Source organism: Mirounga angustirostris, unplaced genomic scaffold (genome assembly GCF_029215605.1).
Source record: "Mirounga angustirostris isolate CCGP_5_RB_7025 unplaced genomic scaffold, mMirAng1.0.hap1 SCAF_5, whole genome shotgun sequence".
In the NCBI taxonomy this organism is placed as follows: domain Eukaryota; kingdom Metazoa; phylum Chordata; class Mammalia; order Carnivora; family Phocidae; genus Mirounga; species Mirounga angustirostris.
The window spans coordinates 113,008,020-113,029,340 of NW_026991713.1; the positions used below are offsets into that span (position 1 = coordinate 113,008,020).

Below are 21,321 nucleotides of genomic sequence, written 5' to 3' on the forward strand. Positions count from 1 at the left end.
ACCCCCTAAAAAACCACAACAAAACAAAACAAAACCAACACCTCACAAACAAAAAAACCCAAACTGTTGCTAGAGTATCATTCAACTGCTATTCTCTGGTTTATAAAACACTATAGGAATTTGAGGGGTTGGTACAACTTCAAAGTTTAAAAGGTAAATATGGTTTTATCTGCAGAATCAGATTCCAAAAGTACTAATTAATGAGGAAAATGGAAAAAATCCATGAATGTTTTACTGCATTATATTTCATAATTTTAAAGAGTGATAACAGAAAACTTCCAAGCATGAAATATGTGAAGAGCAATTTATGGCACTTTTAATATATTTTTATTTGGGTCTTTTATTCTTGGTATTCTTTTATGGTTAATTTTTTTTTTTTAAGATTTTATTTATTTATTTGACAGACAGCGAGAGAAGGAACACAAGCAGGGGGAGTGGGAGAGGGAGAAGCAGGCTTCCCGAGGAGCAGGGAGCCCAATGCGGGGCTCGATCCCAGGACTCTGGGATCATGACCTGAGCCAAAGGCAGACACTTAATGACTGAGCCACCCTGGCGCCCCTGGTTCATTTTAAATAAAAACAATGTGACAGGCACCTGGGTGGCTCAGTCAGTTAAGTATCTGCCTTCAGCTCAGGTCATGATCCCAGGGTCCTGGGATGGTGCCCAGCATTGGGGTCTCTGCTCAGTGGGAAGCCTGTTTCTCCCTTTCCCTCTGCCTGCCACTCCCCCTGCTTATGCTATCAAATAAATAAATAAAATCTTAAAAAAACAAAAAACAAAACCAATGTGACAAAACCATGGAGACAATAAAAAGATCAGTGGTTGGCAGGGGCTGGGAGAGGTAGTGAACAGAGGATTTTTAGGGCAGTGAAAATACTTTGTATGATATTATAATGAAAGACATGTCTGTATACTTTTGTCCAAACCCACAGAATATACAACACCAAGAATGAACCTTAAGGTAGACTATGGACTTTGGGTGATTATGATGTGTCAAGGTAGGTTCATCCTTAGTAAAGAATAGACCATTCTGGTGAGTGATGTTGATAACGGGGGAGGTTGTGCATGTGTAGGAGGAACTAGGGATATAAGAGAAATCTCTGTACCTTCCTCTCACTTTTACTGTAAACCTATAACTGTTCTAAAAAAATTAAGCCTTAAAAAAAAAAAAGCCCACAATGTGATATATCTTCATAACTCTTTGCATGTGAGTTTTGTAATTAAAATATAAGTTATCATCAATAACACTAATGTTATGTTGCAAACAGCATTATTTTCAAAAAACAATCCTATTTATATGTAAATTTTAATACTTCTCATTTTGAAAGTATTAAAAAATGGTTAAAAATAGTTTTTTCTGGGGCGCCTGGGTGGCTCAGTTGGTTAAGCGTCTGCCTTCAGCTCAGGTCATGATCCCAGGGTCCTGGGATCGAGTCCCACATCGGGCTCCCTGCTCAGCGGGGAGCCTGTTTCTCCTTCTCCTTCTGCCTGCCTCTCTGCCTACTTGTGCTCTATCTCTCTGTCAAATAAATAAACAGAATATTTTTAAAAAATTTTTTTCTGCTGAGTTGGGCAAAAGAGAAAGTACTTGTGAAAATACATGCTAAAATACATGTAAAATATGGAAATACAAAAGCTTATTTGAAGATCTGACAAGGCTTTTTAACACAAGAAAATTCTGGGGCTGTACTTATAGCTAAATTAATCAAAAGAATTATTATTTCCTTTGGCCTCACCACCGACCCCTGAACCCTGCGCCAAGTTTGCATTATAGCAACCTACATCGTTCCTTGGTATCTTAGCATTTTAAAAGCTCTCAGACTTACAATGGAGTTCTTATGCTACTAGCTCAAGACAGGTCACAAAGGTGTTCTTAATAATCGAGTACTGGCTGTATATCTTATTATACTAGTATCAAGCCTTACAATTTCATAAAATACAGGCCAGATAACATTCACATAGGAAGAAACCACAATTACTACTACTTTACCAGACAGTGTTTTCCAACCTTCAAGTTAGTAACATCTAGTGATTTTTTCTAAATCTATGTATCTTTATACTAATAGTACTTTTCTTTAAATTGACTTACTTTGGCAAAAAGACAATTTCTTTAAAAATTGAAGTCTATCTAACACTATAGATATGTCTGCTAACACTGTCATTTCTAAAACATCAACATTTAATATCAATTAAAGTTTAAATGCTTGCTCAGGTACCATTTAAAATTATCTCAATACTAATAGTGACAAGCACATGACCACTTTGAAGCCCGCTGCCTCAAGATAAACTCGGCGCTGATGTACTCATCTGAAAAAAGGTATCCAGTGAAACCCCAGGAAATCTCATCAGCACACGCTGCTAATGACTGACACAATTACAACACATACTTACATACGAGAATAAACTGGAATACTGAGTTGCTTTTTTCTCTCAAAAAAAGATTAGATGTAAGATTAACCTCATGTAGAAAATTCAATATATGTAAGTTGACTAGATGTAAGATGGCCTTATTGGCACTGAAGGAAATTCTTATTTCTAGGAATGATGAACAACTGATTTCAAGTTAAACCAAAAGAATTTTTGAATAGGAATTATCAGTATTATATAGCAAAGATCATGCATATCTTAGAAAAATGCAGCCAAAGGATTCTCAATGAATTCCAAAAAAAAGTTTCGCTTTTTAAAAGCTGAATAAAAATTTTACAGTAAATCTACTGAGACCATTTTCAGATATTATTTTATCTACTGTTTTAAAATAGAAATTCAATGTTAAGGTTTATTACCTTCGGCAATTCCCATTCCGAACGAGATCCATCTGCACTGTAGTAATATTGTCTACCTTGATCATCAACATGCTTGAGCCACTACAAAAACAAAACAGATGTAAAACAACAAACACAAAAACCAAAAAAAGTGTTATTTTTTAAATTTAAGTAAAAGTGAGTTTAAGCTTATACAACCAGAGATATTAGACATTTTTCTTGTGAATTTTATTCTACTTCCTCAAGAACACCGTAAAAAAAACTTACAAACTTACACTAATAGATTTGTATTTTAAGTTTGGTAAGAGTAAGTAAACTCAATATTAAATGTGAATTTATTTCCTCTCTCTTTCTTCCAGTGTCAAGCTAGTTCCAATGTCAAGCACCACTTAACATAAGAAAATATAACATAAAGACACACAGATATACATATACACTGGACACAGTGCCACACTCACTCTGAAAACAGGGTTGAGAAATGAACAAAAGAGAATTTTTTTTTAATCTTCAAATATAAAACTACTGAACAATTCAAGCCAAACTTCGTGCAAACCCTTAGGAATTACTTCCTGCAGCCAACACATTTCTCACTCAGTATCATTTAAATAACACTAATAATAAAACTTCATATGATATGATACAGGGACTATGAGGGGCAAAAGACTAAGTACTGCTAATTTAACACATGATCTTAAATGTGAAATACATGAAAACTAATGTGTCCTTATGTTCTAATGTGAAGTAATTAAGGCAAGCACAACCAACCAGTTATCTTCTCTGATGATACCAGATGTTAATACATAAAATTTCAATATGCATTCCCAAACTAGTTCATCATAAAGTACTAGATTCATGGTTTTTGTTTTACATAACTTGGTTATAAAAGAAAAAGGAGTATAGAAAGTGAGGTGGTGTATCATAGTGACACATGCTGAGAACACTATTCCTAAAAAACCATTCCTCAAGAAAAATATAAAGAAATATGCTTACTGAAGAAGTCTAAACAGAATGACACTCAGTAGGTCTACTCTTAAAAAGGTGTGTCTTAAACAGTTTTGACACCACAAAAATCAGTGTAATTATAAGCAATTTATAACCATGAATCAGTAGTTACATAATGAGTTTTCATGTTGTCAACTGGCATGATTTCAGAATTACAATAAAGAATATTTTCATGCGTTTTTAAAATACTACTAGAACTTCAGTACACAACTATTTCATGAAAGGATTCTGACCAAAAAAACTAGATGAGAAAAAAAGAATGTACCTTTTCATTAGTATAGTCACTGGTATATAAGGTATGCCCACGTTCATCCAACTCTTCTGACCAACCCCTTGGAGGAGAACCACACTGACTATCTGACTGGCTGTAACAAATGTTGTGGTAGTTTTCTTCTGATGAAAGCTATAAATAGTCAGAAACATAAGGATTTTTCTTCTTTGAATATATATATATATATATATATATATGCAGCAGTTGAAAATCTAAGCAATAAACTGTAATTAGCCGTAAGCACTAAGATATCTTGACTATATCTGAAAATTTAATTTTCAAAACAAACTGTTAGTCTTTCAAATAGTACACTGTAAGTGGTAAGGTTAAATTAGTAATAGTTATTTTATCACAACGATGTAACCCTGGAAAAATTCACCATAATAAAACTGAAAACAATGTTTTCAGACTGAGCGATAAAATGCTACCTTCTATTATTTAATTTTGCTTTTAAACTGAAATCAGGTTAAAAACTGACAGGAGAAGGGGCGCCTGGGTGGTTCAGTCGTTAAGCGTCTGCCTTTGGCTCAGGTCATGATCCCAAGGTCCTGGGATCAAGCCCCACATCGGGCTCCCTGCTCCAAGGGAAGCCTGCTTCTCCCTCTCCAACTTCCCCTGCTTGTGTTCCCTCTCTCGGCTGTATCTCTCTCTGTCAAATAAGTATATAAAAATAATAATAATAAAACCCCGACAGGAGTGTGTATGGGTATACACATCCACGTGTAAGCAAAATAGGGGATGAGGGTACTTCATCAGACTGAGTTTCTTGAAAATTCTCATGCCTGGCAAACAAAAGTGCTCAAGATATAAATATATCTTGAATTATGTTTTTTCTAATGTATGGAACTGGGAGGGGGGAGACACTAGTCTTGTAATACTGTATTTTATGTTCTAATTTATTGATTTTACTTGTCTAATTTATTAAAGATAGTTGAAAACTAAACTTCAAAACAAGAAAAAATAATATTGAAAAAATTCAAACATGATAGAGCAGTGAAAAAATTCAGTATGGAAATAACTTAGGTATGCTTTACTTTTAGAAGCATGATAAAGAGCGCCTGGGTGGCTCAGTCGTTAAGCATCTGCCTTTGGCTCAGGTCATGATCCTGGGGTCCTGAGATCAAGTCCCACATCAGGCTCCCTGCTTGGCAGGAAGCCTGTTTCTCCCTCTCCCACTCCCCCTGCTTGTGTTCCTGCTCTCACTCTCTCTGTCAAATAAATAAAATCTTTAAAAAATAAAATAAAAGCATGATAAAATTCAGACATACAAGACAAGCAATTAAGATTGACAAAACTTAATTTCTGCTTTTTCAAACAAGAGGGCACCATAATGTGAGTGAGTAGCAACTTGCTTACTGCACTTAAACTTCATTCATTCACCAATATTTATGGAGATTAGCTCTCTTGTAAATGACCCCTCTAGGGTCATTTTTAGGTAGATTCTCAATGTTGTAGAAGTAACTTAAAGACATAAACATACTAATAGTAACATGTTCACAAAAACTGACATACACAACTTAACAGAAGCCCTGCATAAAGTGAGCTATATACGTTTTGTAACAGTAATGTTAAAAATGGAAAACCTAGGGCGCCTGGGTGGCTCAGTTGGTTAAGCGACTGCCTTCAGCTCAGGTCATGATCCTGGAGTCCCGGGATCGAGTCCCACATCAGGCTCCCTGCTCAGCAGGGAGTTTGCTTCTCCCTCTGACCCTCCTCCCTCTCATGCTCTCTCTCATTCTCTCTCTCGCAAATAATTAAAATCTTAAAAAAAAAAAAAAAAAAAAAAGGAAAACCTATTTCAAAAATCAGGACTTGCGACGCCTGGGTGGCTCAGTCAGTTAAGCGGCTGCCTTCGGCTCCGGTCATGATCCCAGGGTCCTGGGATCGAGCCCCGCATCAGGCTCCCTGCTCGGCAGGAAGCCTGCTTCTCCCTCTCCCACTCCCCCTACTTATGTTCCCTCTCATCTGTCTCTCTCTGTCAAATAAATAAATAAAATCTTTAAAAACAAAAAAAGCAAAAAAAACCCCTAAAATCAGGACTTATTTTTAAATTGAGACCACTTAAAATATACGTTCATGTAAGCAAAGTACAATAAAATCTTTTAGAAACAGAGAAATCTATACAGTGGAATATTATTCAGCCATAAAAAAAAAAAAGAATGTAATTTTACCATCTGCAACAGAGATGGACCTTAAGGCCATTATGCTAAGTGAAATAAGATGATAGAGAAAGACAAATACCGTATGATCCCACTTATGTGGAATCCTCAAAACAAAACAGAACAAATTCACAGACACAGAGAACAGACTGGTGGTTGCCAGAGGTGGGGGAGGAGGCAGGTTAAATGGGTGAAGGGGGCCAAAAGGCACAAATTTCCAGTTATACAATAAATAAGTCATGGGGATGTAATGTACTACATGGAAAACACAGTTAATAATACTGTATCGCATATGTGAAAGTTGCTAAGACAGTGGATCTTAAAACTTCTCACAAGACAAAAAAATTCTGTAAGTGGTGATGGATGTTAACTAGACTTATTGTGGTGATCATTTCACAATATACACAAATACAGAATCACTAGGGTTGTACACCTGAAACTAACAATGTTGTATGTCAATTACACCTGAATTATAGTAAAACTAATTTAGGAAACAAAGTCATTAAATCAATTTTTTCATAAACATGACTTTCTAGCTGACGAAATGCTCCCATAATTTCCCAATTTTTGTGCAGTAAGATGTTTCTTTCTTGCATGAAAAGAAACCTCCGGTATCTCAACATGTTTTATTTCTTTATAAAACCAGGAGTACCTTTAAAATCTTGATATTTACTGCTAGAAAAGAGCTATTTAGTGGCAATTAAATAAAATTATTTTTGGTAAGCATTCTCTAAATGTTAACTGTGCTATACTCATAACTCCACTCAGCAGGGTACTTGGCTCAGTAACTTTGAGGTATATATTTTGCGGCAAATATAGCCTTATAGAGGGGGCTACAGAGATGTTCCATTTACAGGAGAATGACACAGGGATACTGATTACCTGGATTAAAACAATTTAAAATATTACATAAATTTTTCAAGAATCATCCAGAAGCAAAAGGTTAAGAAATACTCAGAGATCAATATAATCTAAATAGAATATAAAGACCAGCTTTCTCTTTGAAGGCATTTGCCAAACCCCAAACTAGAACATTAGTTTTCAAGGCCATGAAGTATTGGGGAACAGGAATCGAGACTACCAAAAGTAGGGAGTGTTAACAGGATTCCCCCCTGACAATAAAGAACTGGAACCCCAAAGAACTATGCCCTCAGATTATCAGTGAGCCAGAAATAAGTCTTGTCCCTTATTCCTCACAAGGGAAATAACAGGAATCTCCCCAGATAAATGGGGGGAAATGGGAGAATCTCCAACCATAAACCAGGCTTCATGCAATCCAAATTACTACTACCTAGATGGCCTACAAAAACTAAAGCTGAAAATTCAGTTTCAAATGTTCACAGGATAGTAGCTTCCTGGCAGAAACAAAAGCAAATCCTCTCTGACAGAACAATCTTTCAACCCCAGCATTAAAGACTTCTATATGTAAAAATCTCCAAGCACTATACATAGTCTAATATTAAAACACACATACAGGGACGCCTGGGTGGCTAGTTGGTAAAGCATCTGCCTTTCACTCGGGTCATGATCCCAGGGTCCTGGGATCAAGTCCCACATCGGGCTCCCTGCTCAGTGGGGAGCCTGCTTCTCCCTCTGCCTGCCGCTCCCCCTGCTTGTGCTCTCAGACAAATAAATAAAATATTTTAAAAAATAAATAAGTAAAACACACATATGTGGACAAGATGTGAAACAAAACACCATGAGTAAGAGTCAGCAGAAAAGCAGCATAATCCAACTTTTAAAGACCTTATGTACCAGAATTATAAAAAATAAAATATAAAATAAGACTAAAGAAAGATATGACAAATAAATGAAATACATGATCCTTCACTGGATCTTTCATTGCAGGAAAAAAATCTATAAAGGATATTACCTGACAAGTGAGAAACACTGAATATTAACTGTGTATTAAGTAACATACCAATATTAAACTTCTTGGGTATGATAATCTTTCACCAAAAACAACGACAACAGTTTTGCTGGAAAATGTCCTTATACTTAGAGAATAAAATATTATGTTGTCTTAATCCAAATGGTTCAGAAAAAAAATTACTAGCAGGTAGAAGGAGGAAGAGAAAAAGCAAATGTGGCAAAATGTTAAAACAGGTAAATCTAGATAAAGGTTATCTAGTATGTGGATGTTCATTATACTATTTTTTTAGGTTTAAGACTTTTCAAAGTAATAAGATGGAGAAGCTCTCCCAAATAAATAAAAGCTAACATGTTTTTAAATTTACAGATTGGTTTAATAATGAAGATGAAAAATAGTGAACAGGAACTACATCAAAAACTACTGAGAATGAAGCACAAAAAGACACAGAGATAAAATTCACAAATAAAGGGAAATCAAAAGACATGACCAATGTAAGCAGATTCAATATTCATCTAATCAAAGTTCCAGAATGAAAGGAAAGAGAAAGTGGGACAGAGGCTATTTATAGAAAACCAGGAATTTTCCAGAACTAATCAAGGACAGGACTCCTCAAGTTCAAGAATCCCAACAAAAGGGGCGCCTGGGTGGCTCAGTCAGTTAAGTGTCTGCCTTCAGCTCAGGTCATGATCCCAGGGTCCTGGGCTGGGCTCCTTGCTCAGCGGGAAATCTGCTTCTCCCTCTCCTGTTTGTGTTCTCTCTTTGTCAAATAAATAAATTTTTAAAAATCCTTAAACAAAGGACTGTATATCAAGTAAAGATATTCTTAAAAAATGAGGAAAAATAAATTTCCAGAAAAAACTACGATTCTATCACTAACATCCTCAGTCACTAGCAAATCCTCGCTAAGAAAATTTAAAAGTACGTGCGTAAGACAGAAGTTACCCAAGACAAACGTTATCCAAGATAATCTCATTTGCATAAAGGAGGGTGACGGGGGAAAAAGTGCTAAATAGGAGGATGAATTTAAGAATCAACATGTACAACAATAAGGGGGCTAAAAACAGAAATAAAAGCCAACAGCAAACAGCACCTACGGTTCTCACATGGCCTTAAAGAGCAAGAGGATACTAACTAACTTTAGACTTTGGGAAGTATGCATGTTAGCCTTTCTAAGGCAGGGCCCGCCCCAGCAGCACTACTGACATTCAGGGCCAGATGATTCTTTGCTGTGGGAGCTATCTCGTGTATCAAGGATGTTTAATAGCATCTCTGGCTTTCTACCCACAAGATGCCAGGAGCCCTCCCAGAGCTGTAACAACAACAAAGTATCTCCACACATTGTCTAATGTCCCCCAGGAGGCAAAACTGTCCCCAGTTGAGAACCATTGTTCTAGGGTAACCACTAAAATAATAAGCTCTAATTAGATGGAAAAGTGACCACTCATTCTCCCCTCTCAAGCCCCACTAAAAGTACTGAAATATGTTTTAAAAGACTTAAACTGCCAAGAACAGGGAGAACACAAGAAGAGAGCAGTCACAAAACTCTGGAAGCTGAGAGGCAGATGAACAAAAGACTAACTTATCTACAAAGAAAGCAGATTCTAAAATGGTGGAGGTAGGCAGTGGAGTTGGTGAGGGAAGTGAAATCCAACCACTTTACAGAGCAGAATCTTCAAATGGCTCAGGAACTGACAGTATTAAGTCCTCCTGGAACTAAGGGTGAAGGCAGGGGTAATGCAATGAGGACTAAAATTGCCAGAATCCCTTTCCTTCAGGCCTGCTTGCTAGGTGTGCACCCTCCCCTCTTCCCAGTAAAAGTACAGGAATTAATTACCTCTTATGAGGAAAAAACAGTAAGATTCTGATTTGGAAGACCAAGAGGCACAACTGGGTCATGGGTACCAACCAGAAAGAGGGGAGACTGAGGGACTATATGCAAAACTAAATGCTGACTACCAAGACTCTGGCCGCCCTTACTTTCCTGGCAGATTTTAAGACTTCCGTGAAGACGGAGTAGTCTAAAAGAAAGACCTAATGGTTCTGACACTAGAGACTCCTGGCAAGCAGCTGATCCATATCGCCATACACTGAAGTTCAAAATGCCCTCCAACTGTGAGGAAAAAATTATTTCCAACCTAGAATTCTATACTCAGGCAAGCTATCAATTAAATATAAGAGCAGAATACAAACATTTTCACATACAAAGTCTCAATATTACCTCCTATATGCAACCTTTCTCAAGAAATTATTAGAAAATGTGCTCTGGAGATGAGTAGTGTAAGCAGAGATTGTGATATACAAATCACTCTCATCTATTTATTAATATGGAAAGCTAAAAAGCATGTTTAAAGTTGCTGTGTGTACTTTAAATTTCCTTATTCTATAATTGAACTTTCCCTAATTCTTCCAAATTATTAGATTTTACTTTATTATTCATATACAGAACAATGTAATTTGAAATCTTTCTAGATCTACAATTCAGTTCAATTCAAATATTTTCCCAACACTTTTCTTATTATAGTAACACATGAACAAATTTCTCTCACTACTCCCGATCTCATTCTTGAACACTGAAAGTACAAGTTACCACCAAACCAAAGCTATCAATAACCAACTGAAAAATAGGACAAGAAGAGGAGTCATTAACTACAAAAAGCTTTTAGATTCCACTAAATACAAGATGTGTTACCTGATTTTTCCAGCTCCTACCTAACTGGAGTTCTGTTTTTATTATACATGCTTTCTGTAAGAGCAGAGTGTCCCATGCAGGTGTAGGGGCCTCCGTCTATCAAACAGCAGGATTTAACTCCATTCTATCAATCCTACCCAAGTCTCTCCTGTATGTCTGAAGAGTCCCAAGGAATCTCTCCAGACCTCTGACATGACTGTTTCTCAAAATATAGCTGGCCAAGTTCACTGCACCACCCTCCAAGAGGTGCAGGGAAAGGTGAAACAAAGGTGGAGGGCAAGTAGTATGAACACTTGATAGAGAAAATAATGATTTTAGAGTAAACAGTCATACTTTACAAGATAGCTCATTTATAGCAAAGGAATTACATTATACTTATTTTCCTTACATATAAATAAAAAGTGATCTTGTACCTCTGAAGGACAAACACTGAAAAGCATCTCTGTAGCCAAACCAAACCAATACAGAAAAGTGTCTAACCAGTTCATAACTTTGTTTTTATTTATGTGGCTAAATCATATCATATATTTTCTTTCCTTTTTCTAAAAAATGTCCTTGATTCGGCAATAACAGTAACTGCATTAGTATCTTCTAGAATGTGAGGGAAGCCACTGGCACTAAGCAATTTTAAATGAGTTAATTCAGGAACTAGTAAACACATTATAAGGTTAGCTACTGTCTACTAGTTAGACATTAGAAAATAACTAGCATTAATATAACGAAACTGGGAAAGAACATTTAGTAGCTTAGAGATTTCAAGTGTTCTACCATTTCAATACCAAGAAATAAACTATTCACTTCTTTGGCCTTGAATAATGAAAAGAGAGAAAGTTTGCTAAGTCACTGGTTGAGTCCTTAATTATTCATACCTCTTGGTCTCCTGGACTCTGGAAATCTCCTTTGCTTATGCCTGTATCCCGAGTCCAACGAGGTGGTTTCCAGGTTCTTTCCTGGGTTCCTCTGTTATAGTAGTAACAACGCCCTGAACTATCTTTATGAGTTTCCCATTCTCCATTAATCTGAATTGCTGGGCTCCCAGGAAGTGGGGGAAGAGCAGACTGGGATATTTTCAGTTCTTGTAGATTAGCGTAGACAGGAGAATCTGGACGTCCTTGATTTGGAGGTGTTGTTGCCTGTGAAAAATGTGAAATATTCAGGCTTAAACTGGCATTTACAAATAAAAATTAAATGAAACATGAGACATAGAAAATACATAAACTTATTTTAAAACATACATACAGGTGTACATATTCTCTCTAAAGAAAAAACAATTTCACAGTATTAAAATTCATGATTTTAAGTGTACTTAGTAACTTCCCCTCACCATGAAAGAATAGTCCACTAGAAGTCAGGAACTGTGGGTTCCAGTTCAAGATCTGGCACTAACAAGTTGTATGACATTGGATTAGATCACCTCATCCTCCCTGAAATTGAATTTTTAAATCTCTGTAAATGAGGGAATCAGATTAAACCACACAGGTCTCCTTTGTCTCTAAAAGTCTATGATTTTAGGCAATTTTTTAAAATACAAAAAGTCTTACATATGAGTAATTAAACATTTTATTCAGAACACTATCAAAAAAGATTTTATGTTCTAAACTTAAACATTAAATCAGCAATATATAAATGAAAGATAAAGGAGATAAAATACTTCAGCTAAGAATTTACTACATTCTATTCTTTCTCAGCTAAATTTCTCAGTAGCAATAAATCATTTACTCTCCTCCTAGGTTCCTGATTTGTGAACTTCCTAACAGTGGAATAATAAGAATCAGCAGTAACTGATTAAAATGCTTAATCTCAATCTACAGCTTTACTTTTTACTTTTAAATGTCTCACTAGATGTCAGTCAAGAGCAGAATATTCTTCATACACTTTGCATAAGGACATTGTAAACTGTATTAAGTTAGAATTCTAGTAGCTGAAGAAAAAAGCACACGTCTGAGAACACCTTTTTACACTGTGCATTCGTATTTGTGTACATATCTTTCCTTCTATGACAGAGTTTCTCAACCTTGGCACCAATAACATTTTGGGTCAGATAATTCTTTACTGTGGGGGGCTATCTTGTGTGTTTTAGAATGTTTACTAGCATCTCTGGCCTCTACCCACTAGATGATAGAGGCATTTCCATTATGCCAACTAAAAAGTCTCCAGACATCACCAAATGTCCTCTGGGGACATAACTGGCTGACCTGGCTGAGAACTATTGCTTTACTATATAAATCCTGGAGTTATATTCAGATGTTTAATTACTTCTATAATGTACCCAAGAGTTTTATGAATGCTTAAAAATACAGAATTTAAAAAGGGAAATGTGGATGGATACACTGAATCAGTTTTATTAAAAATTAAAGCACTTTAACTCCTAAAATATTATTTGCCTGTAAAATAATCATAATGAGTCTAAACCACAGAATAAGATTTATAAGAGAACACAGTAAAAATAACCCCAAACATGAATACATATGTAAAATGATTACATTCGGTCCTTTTACACATGGTAATTACCCAACTACTGTATTCAATGATACAAATTAGACTGTTTTCCTTGAAATGTTAGCTTTGAATTTAGACTACCACCAAACAGCATCTTTCTATGAAGAAAATCTAAGACAGATTTCCATGTAGTATTTCTCTTCCAGACTAATTCCTTATCCTGGTGAATTAGCCAAGGTAACAATGTTTCTCTGACTACAATGAAGTCTGTTAATATAACAAACAATTCTATATAGCAAATCATTCCTCAGAACCTTACCTAGAGAATATTTATTCAACAAGTGTTAAAAGAAGTTCTTATTTTGCTCCTGATACTTTACTAGACTTGGAGAAATAAAGATGCCAAGAAACAGCCATTTTCTAAAAGCTATTTATGGAAAATAATATTAAATCCTTAAGAAACAACCAATTCCTATTATTTAAACAGTTCAAATTCAAACAGGTTTTCTAATTTAAAAAATTGAAATGCTTCAACACGGTTTATGAGACTAGCGTAATTCTAAAACAAAACCAAAGAATTAAATGAAAGAAAATTATAAACCAACCTCACTTACAAATATAAATGAAAATATACGAAGTAAAACATTAGCAATCAAATCCAGCACTGCATTAAGTAAATCAAGAAAGAAGTAGAAATATTAATAAAGTCTGTCTTTAGGAACTCTTTTACTATAATTCTTTACATTAACAGATTCACATAATCATCTCCACAGATACCAACAATGCATTTGATAAAATTCAATGTGGATTCAGGATAAAACTCCTAGACTTTTTTTTTTTTCCTAAGATTTTAATTTGAGAGAGCGCGCATGCACACGCTAGAGCATGAGCAGAGGGGGAGGGGCAGAGGGAGAAGCAGACTCCCCGCTGAGCAGGGAGCCCCATGCGGGACTGGATCCCAGGATCCTGGGATCACCATCTGAGCTGAAGGCAGACACTTAACCAATTGAGCCACCCAGGCGCCCCTAATTTGACTTTTAGAAATTATTATTATTTTTTTTTAGATTTTATTTATTTATTAGAGAGCGAGCGAGAGAGAAACAGCATGAGAGGGGAGAGGGTCAGAGGGAGAAGCAGGCTCCCCGCCGAGCCGGGAGCCCGATGTGGGGCTCGATCCCAGGACTCTGGGATCATGACCTGAGCCGAAGGCAGTCGCTCAACCGACTGAGCCACCCAGGCGCCCCTGACTTTTAGAAATTATTATTTAAAAATAAACATCACAGTTAGCAAGACACTGATAAGAAGCATTTTCATTAGAAGAAAACTAGGATGCCAAGTATCACTGCTTTTATTCAACACTGTACTGGAGGTTCTAAGCAATGTACTACTAAGATATGAAAATTGAGGGTGCCTGGGTGGCTCAGTTGGTTAAGCGACTGCCTTAGGCTCAGGTCATGATCCTGGAGTCCCGGGATCGAGTTCCGCATCGGGCTCCCTGCTCTGCAGGGAGTCTGCTTCTCCCTCTGACCCTCCCGCCTCTCATGTGCTCTCTCTCTTTCTATCTCTCAAATAAATAAATAAAATCTTTAAAAAAAAAAAAAAAAGATATGAAAAATGAGTTAAACTCAAATACCTTAGAGGAAAAAAGATACCCTGATATTTGTCAATGACATAACAAATATCTGGAAACTCAAATCCATAAAAACTAAGAAATTTAGTAAGTTGGCCTGATAAAGATCATCTAATCAATTTTCCATACATGAGCAAGGGCAAACGGGAAAATGTAACAACAGAAAAACCTCATTCACAATAGGAAAATAATACAAATAAGCTTTAAAAGAAATGTACAAAACCAAATGGGGAACACTTATAAAATCTCCCTCAGGTGCCTAAAATCATACTTGAATAGATAAACCTTTGTTCCTAAATAAAAAACTGAACTTTATAATCATGTTACTTCTGCAAAAATTAATGTATAAATTCTACAAATTCAATGCAATGTCCAGCAAGCAGTATAGTTAGTACACTGCCTAGCAAACAGCAGCACTTAATGAAATTTGTTAAATGAATGAACATGTGAACAAAAGAATGCAAACACATAATGCCCAAGTAAAAGCAAAATTCAAAGAGTAGGAACTGGTTACATGTGATAAAAAGAGAAGAATCTAGGAAAACATCCACATTTCTAGTATGGGGAAAGGATGGACAGTTGTGTCACCATTTAAGATAGAAACTATTTAAAAATGAATTGGGAGTCAAGTACTCAACTAAACACTAAGATTATAAATATGAATTTTAAAATGTACTGTCTTCTAAGACTTCATAATACAGCAAAAGAAAAGTCAAACAAAAGATCATTTAAATGTGTAATAGACAAGACTCAGAGCTATGTATGGGACATGCTATGAGAGCAAAAAGGAAAAAGACCTGGAAACAAGTGACTGAGTCCGAGAAATGAATAAATAAGAGTCAGTCAGGTAAAAGGTGGAGATACAGAGGCAATATGAACAAAAGTTTAGAAAAACAGCATGGTACAGTCAAGGAATGTTGTGACTCCTAGAGTAGGTAAAAGGAGTAGCAAGAGAAAGATCTAAGAAACAGCAAATTACAGAACAAGGAGGTTGAAGACTTTAAGCCAGGAAGTACATTCTGACTTAAAATTTAGAAATATTACAGATTTTAGAGGGACATAACCAAAGGCAGAGATCAGTTAGGCTGGTACAAAAGTACAGACAGAAGATGAGGAGAGCTGCAATGGGACAAGGACAGCAGGAATGGAGCAGCAGGGCCAGATTTAAGAAATAATTAAGTTAAATTAGCATGCAGATTTTGTTTGTTTTGTTTATGTGAATCATATTTTTTGTTGTGTGTGTGTTTAACTACAGATCAAATAATGCCAAGATAAAGAATAACATAAAAAAAGAGAAGCAAAGAAGAGTTCCATTCAGATTGTATTAGGTTGATAAGCCTTTGAAAAATGCTCACAGACTGTTGGATATAAAGACTGGGAGTTCAGTACAGAAATCAGGGCTAAAAATATAAATGTAAGTCATCAGTATTTACATGGGGCCAATAACTTAAGTGAGTATACATAATGCGAGAAGGAGGAAAACAACTCTGGAGAATACTAAACAGTTGCTGAAATTAAATTGAGAATATAGGTATAAAGTTAGCACAGGGTCTGACATGGTGACCTCTAGTGTTTTCATTATTATTACAATTATTATTGCAATTAATATAATTGAAGTACCAAAGTTAGAGGATCTAGTAAAAAAAAGGGGGGGGCAGAAAGGAATGTCAGAAATAGAAGATCGAAACAGGAAAAGGTAGTATTTAAAAATCAGAGAGAAGAAAATTTTAAAAAGAAGGGGAATTTGGACCATATCATTCCAAAGACTTCAATACAGGGGTTCTGGAACAATCACTAGAAATTAAGAAGTCATTAAAGGACTTCAGCTTCCAGCCATGAGAATCCAAAATTATCTTCCTGCCATCAACAAGGAGAAAAGTGAATGAAATCTAGGAAACAAGTATATTCAGGCACTGTACAACAAGCAGCGCAGAACTGTGATCTCAGAAAGAAGAAACAAATGAGGTGCGTCCTACCATTCCAAGCTTTCTGCCTGGAGGTAGTTTCCAGAAATCAGCACAGGGAGGAGAGTCCCAAACGGTTTCAGTGACTAAACAGGAAAGATAAAGGTTTACATTTATTATTTAAAATGACAAAGGGAAACATACAAGAAATGAAAATAATTATATAAATATCAAGCACCGTTAAGAGAGGAAAAGGAGAATGATCCCTAATTTTTCCAGGGAATCTCCAAATTTTGTTGGTGTTCTTCAAAACTGATAAACTAAGCAATGGAGGTGACAGTTATGTCTGAAATCAAGAGATATAAGAGTAATCTTAAGTAGAAGAACATATAGTTAGAAGAGGTTTATTGACAATGAATGAATGGTAAAATTTTAGTATTTCACATTGTTACTTACCACCAGTTAAATTTTTTGAAAGATGTTCATTTGAAATGTTGCTCATTTCCTATCAGAAATAGTTTCTAGCAGAAGTAAAAATTTTGTTTTCTTAAGAATTAACTTCATGGGGCACCTGGGTGGCTCAGTAGGTTAAGCGTCTGCCTTCAGCTCAGGTCATGATCCCAGGGTCCTGGGATCAAGCCCTACGTCAGGCTCCCTGCTCAGTGGGAGTCTGCTTCTCCCTCTTCCTCTCCCTCTCTGTGCTGGCGCTCTCTCTCTCAAATAAATAAGTAAATCTTTAAAAAAAATTAACTTCATAATTAAAATCAGCTTATACTTTCAACTTCCAAAATGCGTGGAAAGAGAACAGAAGAGGACTCAATATTTTTGTTAATACTCTCACCTCTGGCAAAACGAAACTGTGTATATTTATTATCAACTGCTGAAACCATTGAGAAAAAAAAATCAAGAGAATTACCATTTATTGATCACCAAGAATTTTCCTCAAGAACTCTTAAAAATATGTTGATAGAAAAAAATAGTATAGAATATCAAACTAATGTTTACATATATACAAAACACAGTAACTTCAAAGAGGAATGTAAATAATTACACAGCATTTTGTATGTTAAAAAAAAGTATTTTTGGCTCACTAAACACACTCAGTGCTGGTGAAAGTCGAATGTAAGAGCTTCAGTTTATTGCTGGTAACTTTAATTAGCTGAAACCGTTTTAGCCAACAGTTTGGCAGTATGTTTCAAAAGCTTTTAAAAATATTTTTAGAACCCTGAGCAAAGGAGGAAAAAAAAATCCTAAGTACAGAAAAGTTTTTCACACAAAGATGTTCACTCCAATGTTATTTATCAGAAATAAATTAGAAACCATCTAAAATATATAATCCAATCAAGAAATGGGCAGAAGACATGAACAGACATTTCTCCAAAGAAGACATCCAAATGGCTCCCTGCTCAGCGGGGGGTCTGCTTCTCCCTCTGACCCTCCTCCCTCTCATGCTCTGTCTCTCATTCTCTCTCGCAAATAAATCTTAAAAAAAAAAAAAAAAAAGAAGACATCCAAATGGCCAACAGACACATGAAAAAGTGCTCAACATCACCTGGCATCAGGGAAATACAAATCAAAACCACAATGAGATACCACCTCACACCAGTCAGAACGGCTAAAATTAACAAGTCAGGAAAGGACAAATGTTGGCGAGGATGTGGAGAAAGGGGAACCCTCCTACACTGTTGGTGGGAATGCAAGCTGGTGCAGCCACTCTGGAAAACAGTATGGAGGTTCCTCAAAAAGTTGAAAATAGAGCTACCTTACAACCCAGCAATTGCACTACTAGGGATTTACCCCAAAGGTACAAATGTAGTGATCTGAAGGGGCACCTGCACACCAATGTTTATAGCAGCAATGTCCACAATAGCCAAACTATGGAAAGAGCCCAGACATCCATCGACAGATGAATAGATAAAGAAGATATGGTATATATATACACAATGGAATATTACACAGCCATCAAAAAATTAAATCTTGCCATTTGCAACGACGTGAATGGAACTAAAGGGTATTATATGCTAAGCGAAATAAGTCAATCAGATGATCTCACTGATATGTGGAATTTAAGAAACAAAACAGAGGATCATCGGGGAAGAAAGGAAAAAATAAAACAAGACAAAACCTGAGAGGGAGACAAACCATAAGAAACTCTTAGTCACAGGAAACAAACTGAGGGTTGCTGGAGGGGAAGAGGGTGGAGGAATAGGGTAACTGGGGGATGGACATTAAGGAGGGCATGTGATGTAATGAGTACTGGGTATTAATAAAGCTGATGAATCACAGACCTATACCTCTGAAACCAATAATACATGATGTTAATTTAAAAAAAAAATCTAAAAACCATCCAGCAACAGAGGAATGGTTAAGTAAATAATGATATATGAGGCAATTTATATTTTTTTTTCAGAGAGGCACTAAAAATGGTGACGAGTTTTAATAATATTATTAAAAAAATGTATGAGCTTAATGGGATTAGCAGAATATATAACTGCTTCTAACTTCCAACTAAACTCCAACTAAAAATTTAGAAGTATGGAGAAAAACCAACTAAAACATTATCAGTTTCCTCTGGATAATGGGAATATGTATAATTTTTTTTCTATGTGCTTTATTTCCCAATTTTATTTTTCCCAATTTTACAGTGAGAATTATTACCTTTAGAGTTTGATTAGGACAAGAATCCGGGGCACTTGCTCAGTCCAGGGAGACTCATAAAAGTGACAACCAGAGTATTAACACTACGTAAATGAGTCTTTTCTTAACAGGTGGTCAGTGGATCATCTATATCAGACTCATTTAGGAATTTTTTTTTTTAATTTAAAATTCTTTTTTAAAGATTTTATTTATTTATTTGACAGAGAGAGACACAGCGACAGAGGGAACACAAGCAGAGGGAGTGGGGGAGGGAGAAGCAGGCTTCCTGCGGAGCAGGGAGCCCGATGCGGGGCTCGATCCCAGGACCCTGGGATCATGACCTGAGCCAAAGGCAGACACTTAACGACTGAGCCACCCAGGCGCCCCTAAATTTAAAATTTTTGAGTCATATCCCAGAGTCACTGGGGATGGACAATGGTGGGGGGCAGTAGTCAAGAATCTGTATTTTTAAGTACTCTATGGGATCCTTATGTATACTATTGTTTAAAACACACTGATAAAATTAAATCTTCCTGAATGGACTCAGGGCAAACTAGTCCCCCTGGCCCAATAAATTTGTATTATAAAAAGCAAAGTACTGGGGCGCCTGGGTGGCTCAGTCGTTAAGCGTCTGCCTTCGGCTCAGGTCATGATTTCAGGTCCTGGGATCAAGCCCCGCATCAGGCTCCCTGCTCCACGGGAAGCCTGCTTCTCCCTCTCCCACTCCCCCTGCTTGTGTTCCCTCTCTCACTGTGTCTCTCTCTCTATCAAATAAATAAATAAAATCTTAAAAAAAAAAAAAACGCAAAGTACTTAAAGACATTTCTGTTCATACCACCAGTTGTTTCTCAGTCTGCAGATAAGTCAGAGAATTAAAATAACAAGAAGTACTTTCAACATATGAATCACATAAAAATTAGCTTTCTAATATTTTTAAGACTTAAGTATTGTGCACTTAAACTGAACAAAGAACCCTGTTCATCAACTATAGACAACAAGAGTAAGTGATTTTTTCATACAAAATAATCTTTAAAAGGAGAGCACAGAAACAAAGTTAATTTTATGGGCCATATCTGTCGTTAATTAACAACCAAACTAGGACTAGTACCTCTGCACATGACCCAATTTCGTATTTAAAAAAAGCCCTGGCCTGTTCCACTTTATCTATACATAGATTAAAATAGTCCTCCTACTATCCACAGAAAGAAAAAATTGGGGAACCATATATATAAGAAGATAACTTTAAACTTAAGACTCTACCTGCATCCTTACTTTTTTTAATACCCAAAACACAGAGATTTGTCCCCTTTTTTCTTTTAACATTAGTTCAAGAATTGCTTCTAAAATAAACTTCGGGGAATGGCAGAATACGTATTTACTAAGGAGTTATACCTATTGTTTCTTAAATAGCATATGCTACTCAGTACTGATACTTAGGTACCTATCTTCATATTAACAATAATAAAAATAACAATGATGAATTATATTTACATAAGTATACTTCTATTTATGTTACTGAATAATCAGTTTAAGTCCCTGCAGCCTATAATCATATTTTTTATTTAGTTTATGGGTTAAAAAAAAAAAAAAGGCACTTACCAAATATCAGACTCCAAAACAAAATTTAAATTATGTTTTAACTCTATTTTAATTCATATGGAAAAAAGACATTTATGCGCCTTTGGTAATTTACCTGCTTAAACTCTGCCTTACCATAATTGCTAATTATCATTAACACTGAGCCAGTTAACAGAATAGAGGACAAAAAATAGCCAACAAGCCAATATTCGGTTAACATAAAACTAAAATTTGTTTTAGTTTCACAATTGAAAACTGCATATCAATTTTAACTGGAAAATGTAACTTTCCAAAAGAAATCTTTTTGCTTAAAATGAAATTTTAGGGACAAAAACATATTATCCCTTGTTTGATAATTTTATAATATAAATTCTAAT

General features: G+C 35.8%; 1 protein-coding gene across 5 annotated transcripts in view; it reads right to left on the bottom strand.

The window, feature by feature from the left end:
- The window catches only part of ARHGAP12 (Rho GTPase activating protein 12), a 125,136-nt gene that overhangs the window by 47,386 nt on the left and 56,429 nt on the right, over nt 1–21,321 (bottom strand). For 4 of the 5 annotated variants that reach the window (XM_064591910.1, XM_064591911.1, XM_045874252.3 and 1 more), the window contains 3 exons: nt 11,626–11,889; nt 4,030–4,167; nt 2,784–2,864 (listed from right to left, as the gene is read on the bottom strand). In XM_064591910.1, the coding sequence (XP_064447980.1) occupies nt 2,784–2,864; nt 4,030–4,167; nt 11,626–11,889 (483 nt within the window). The remainder of the gene's footprint in view (nt 1–2,783; nt 2,865–4,029; nt 4,168–11,625; nt 11,890–21,321) is intronic. The other variant, XM_064591912.1, reaches the window with a different exon arrangement.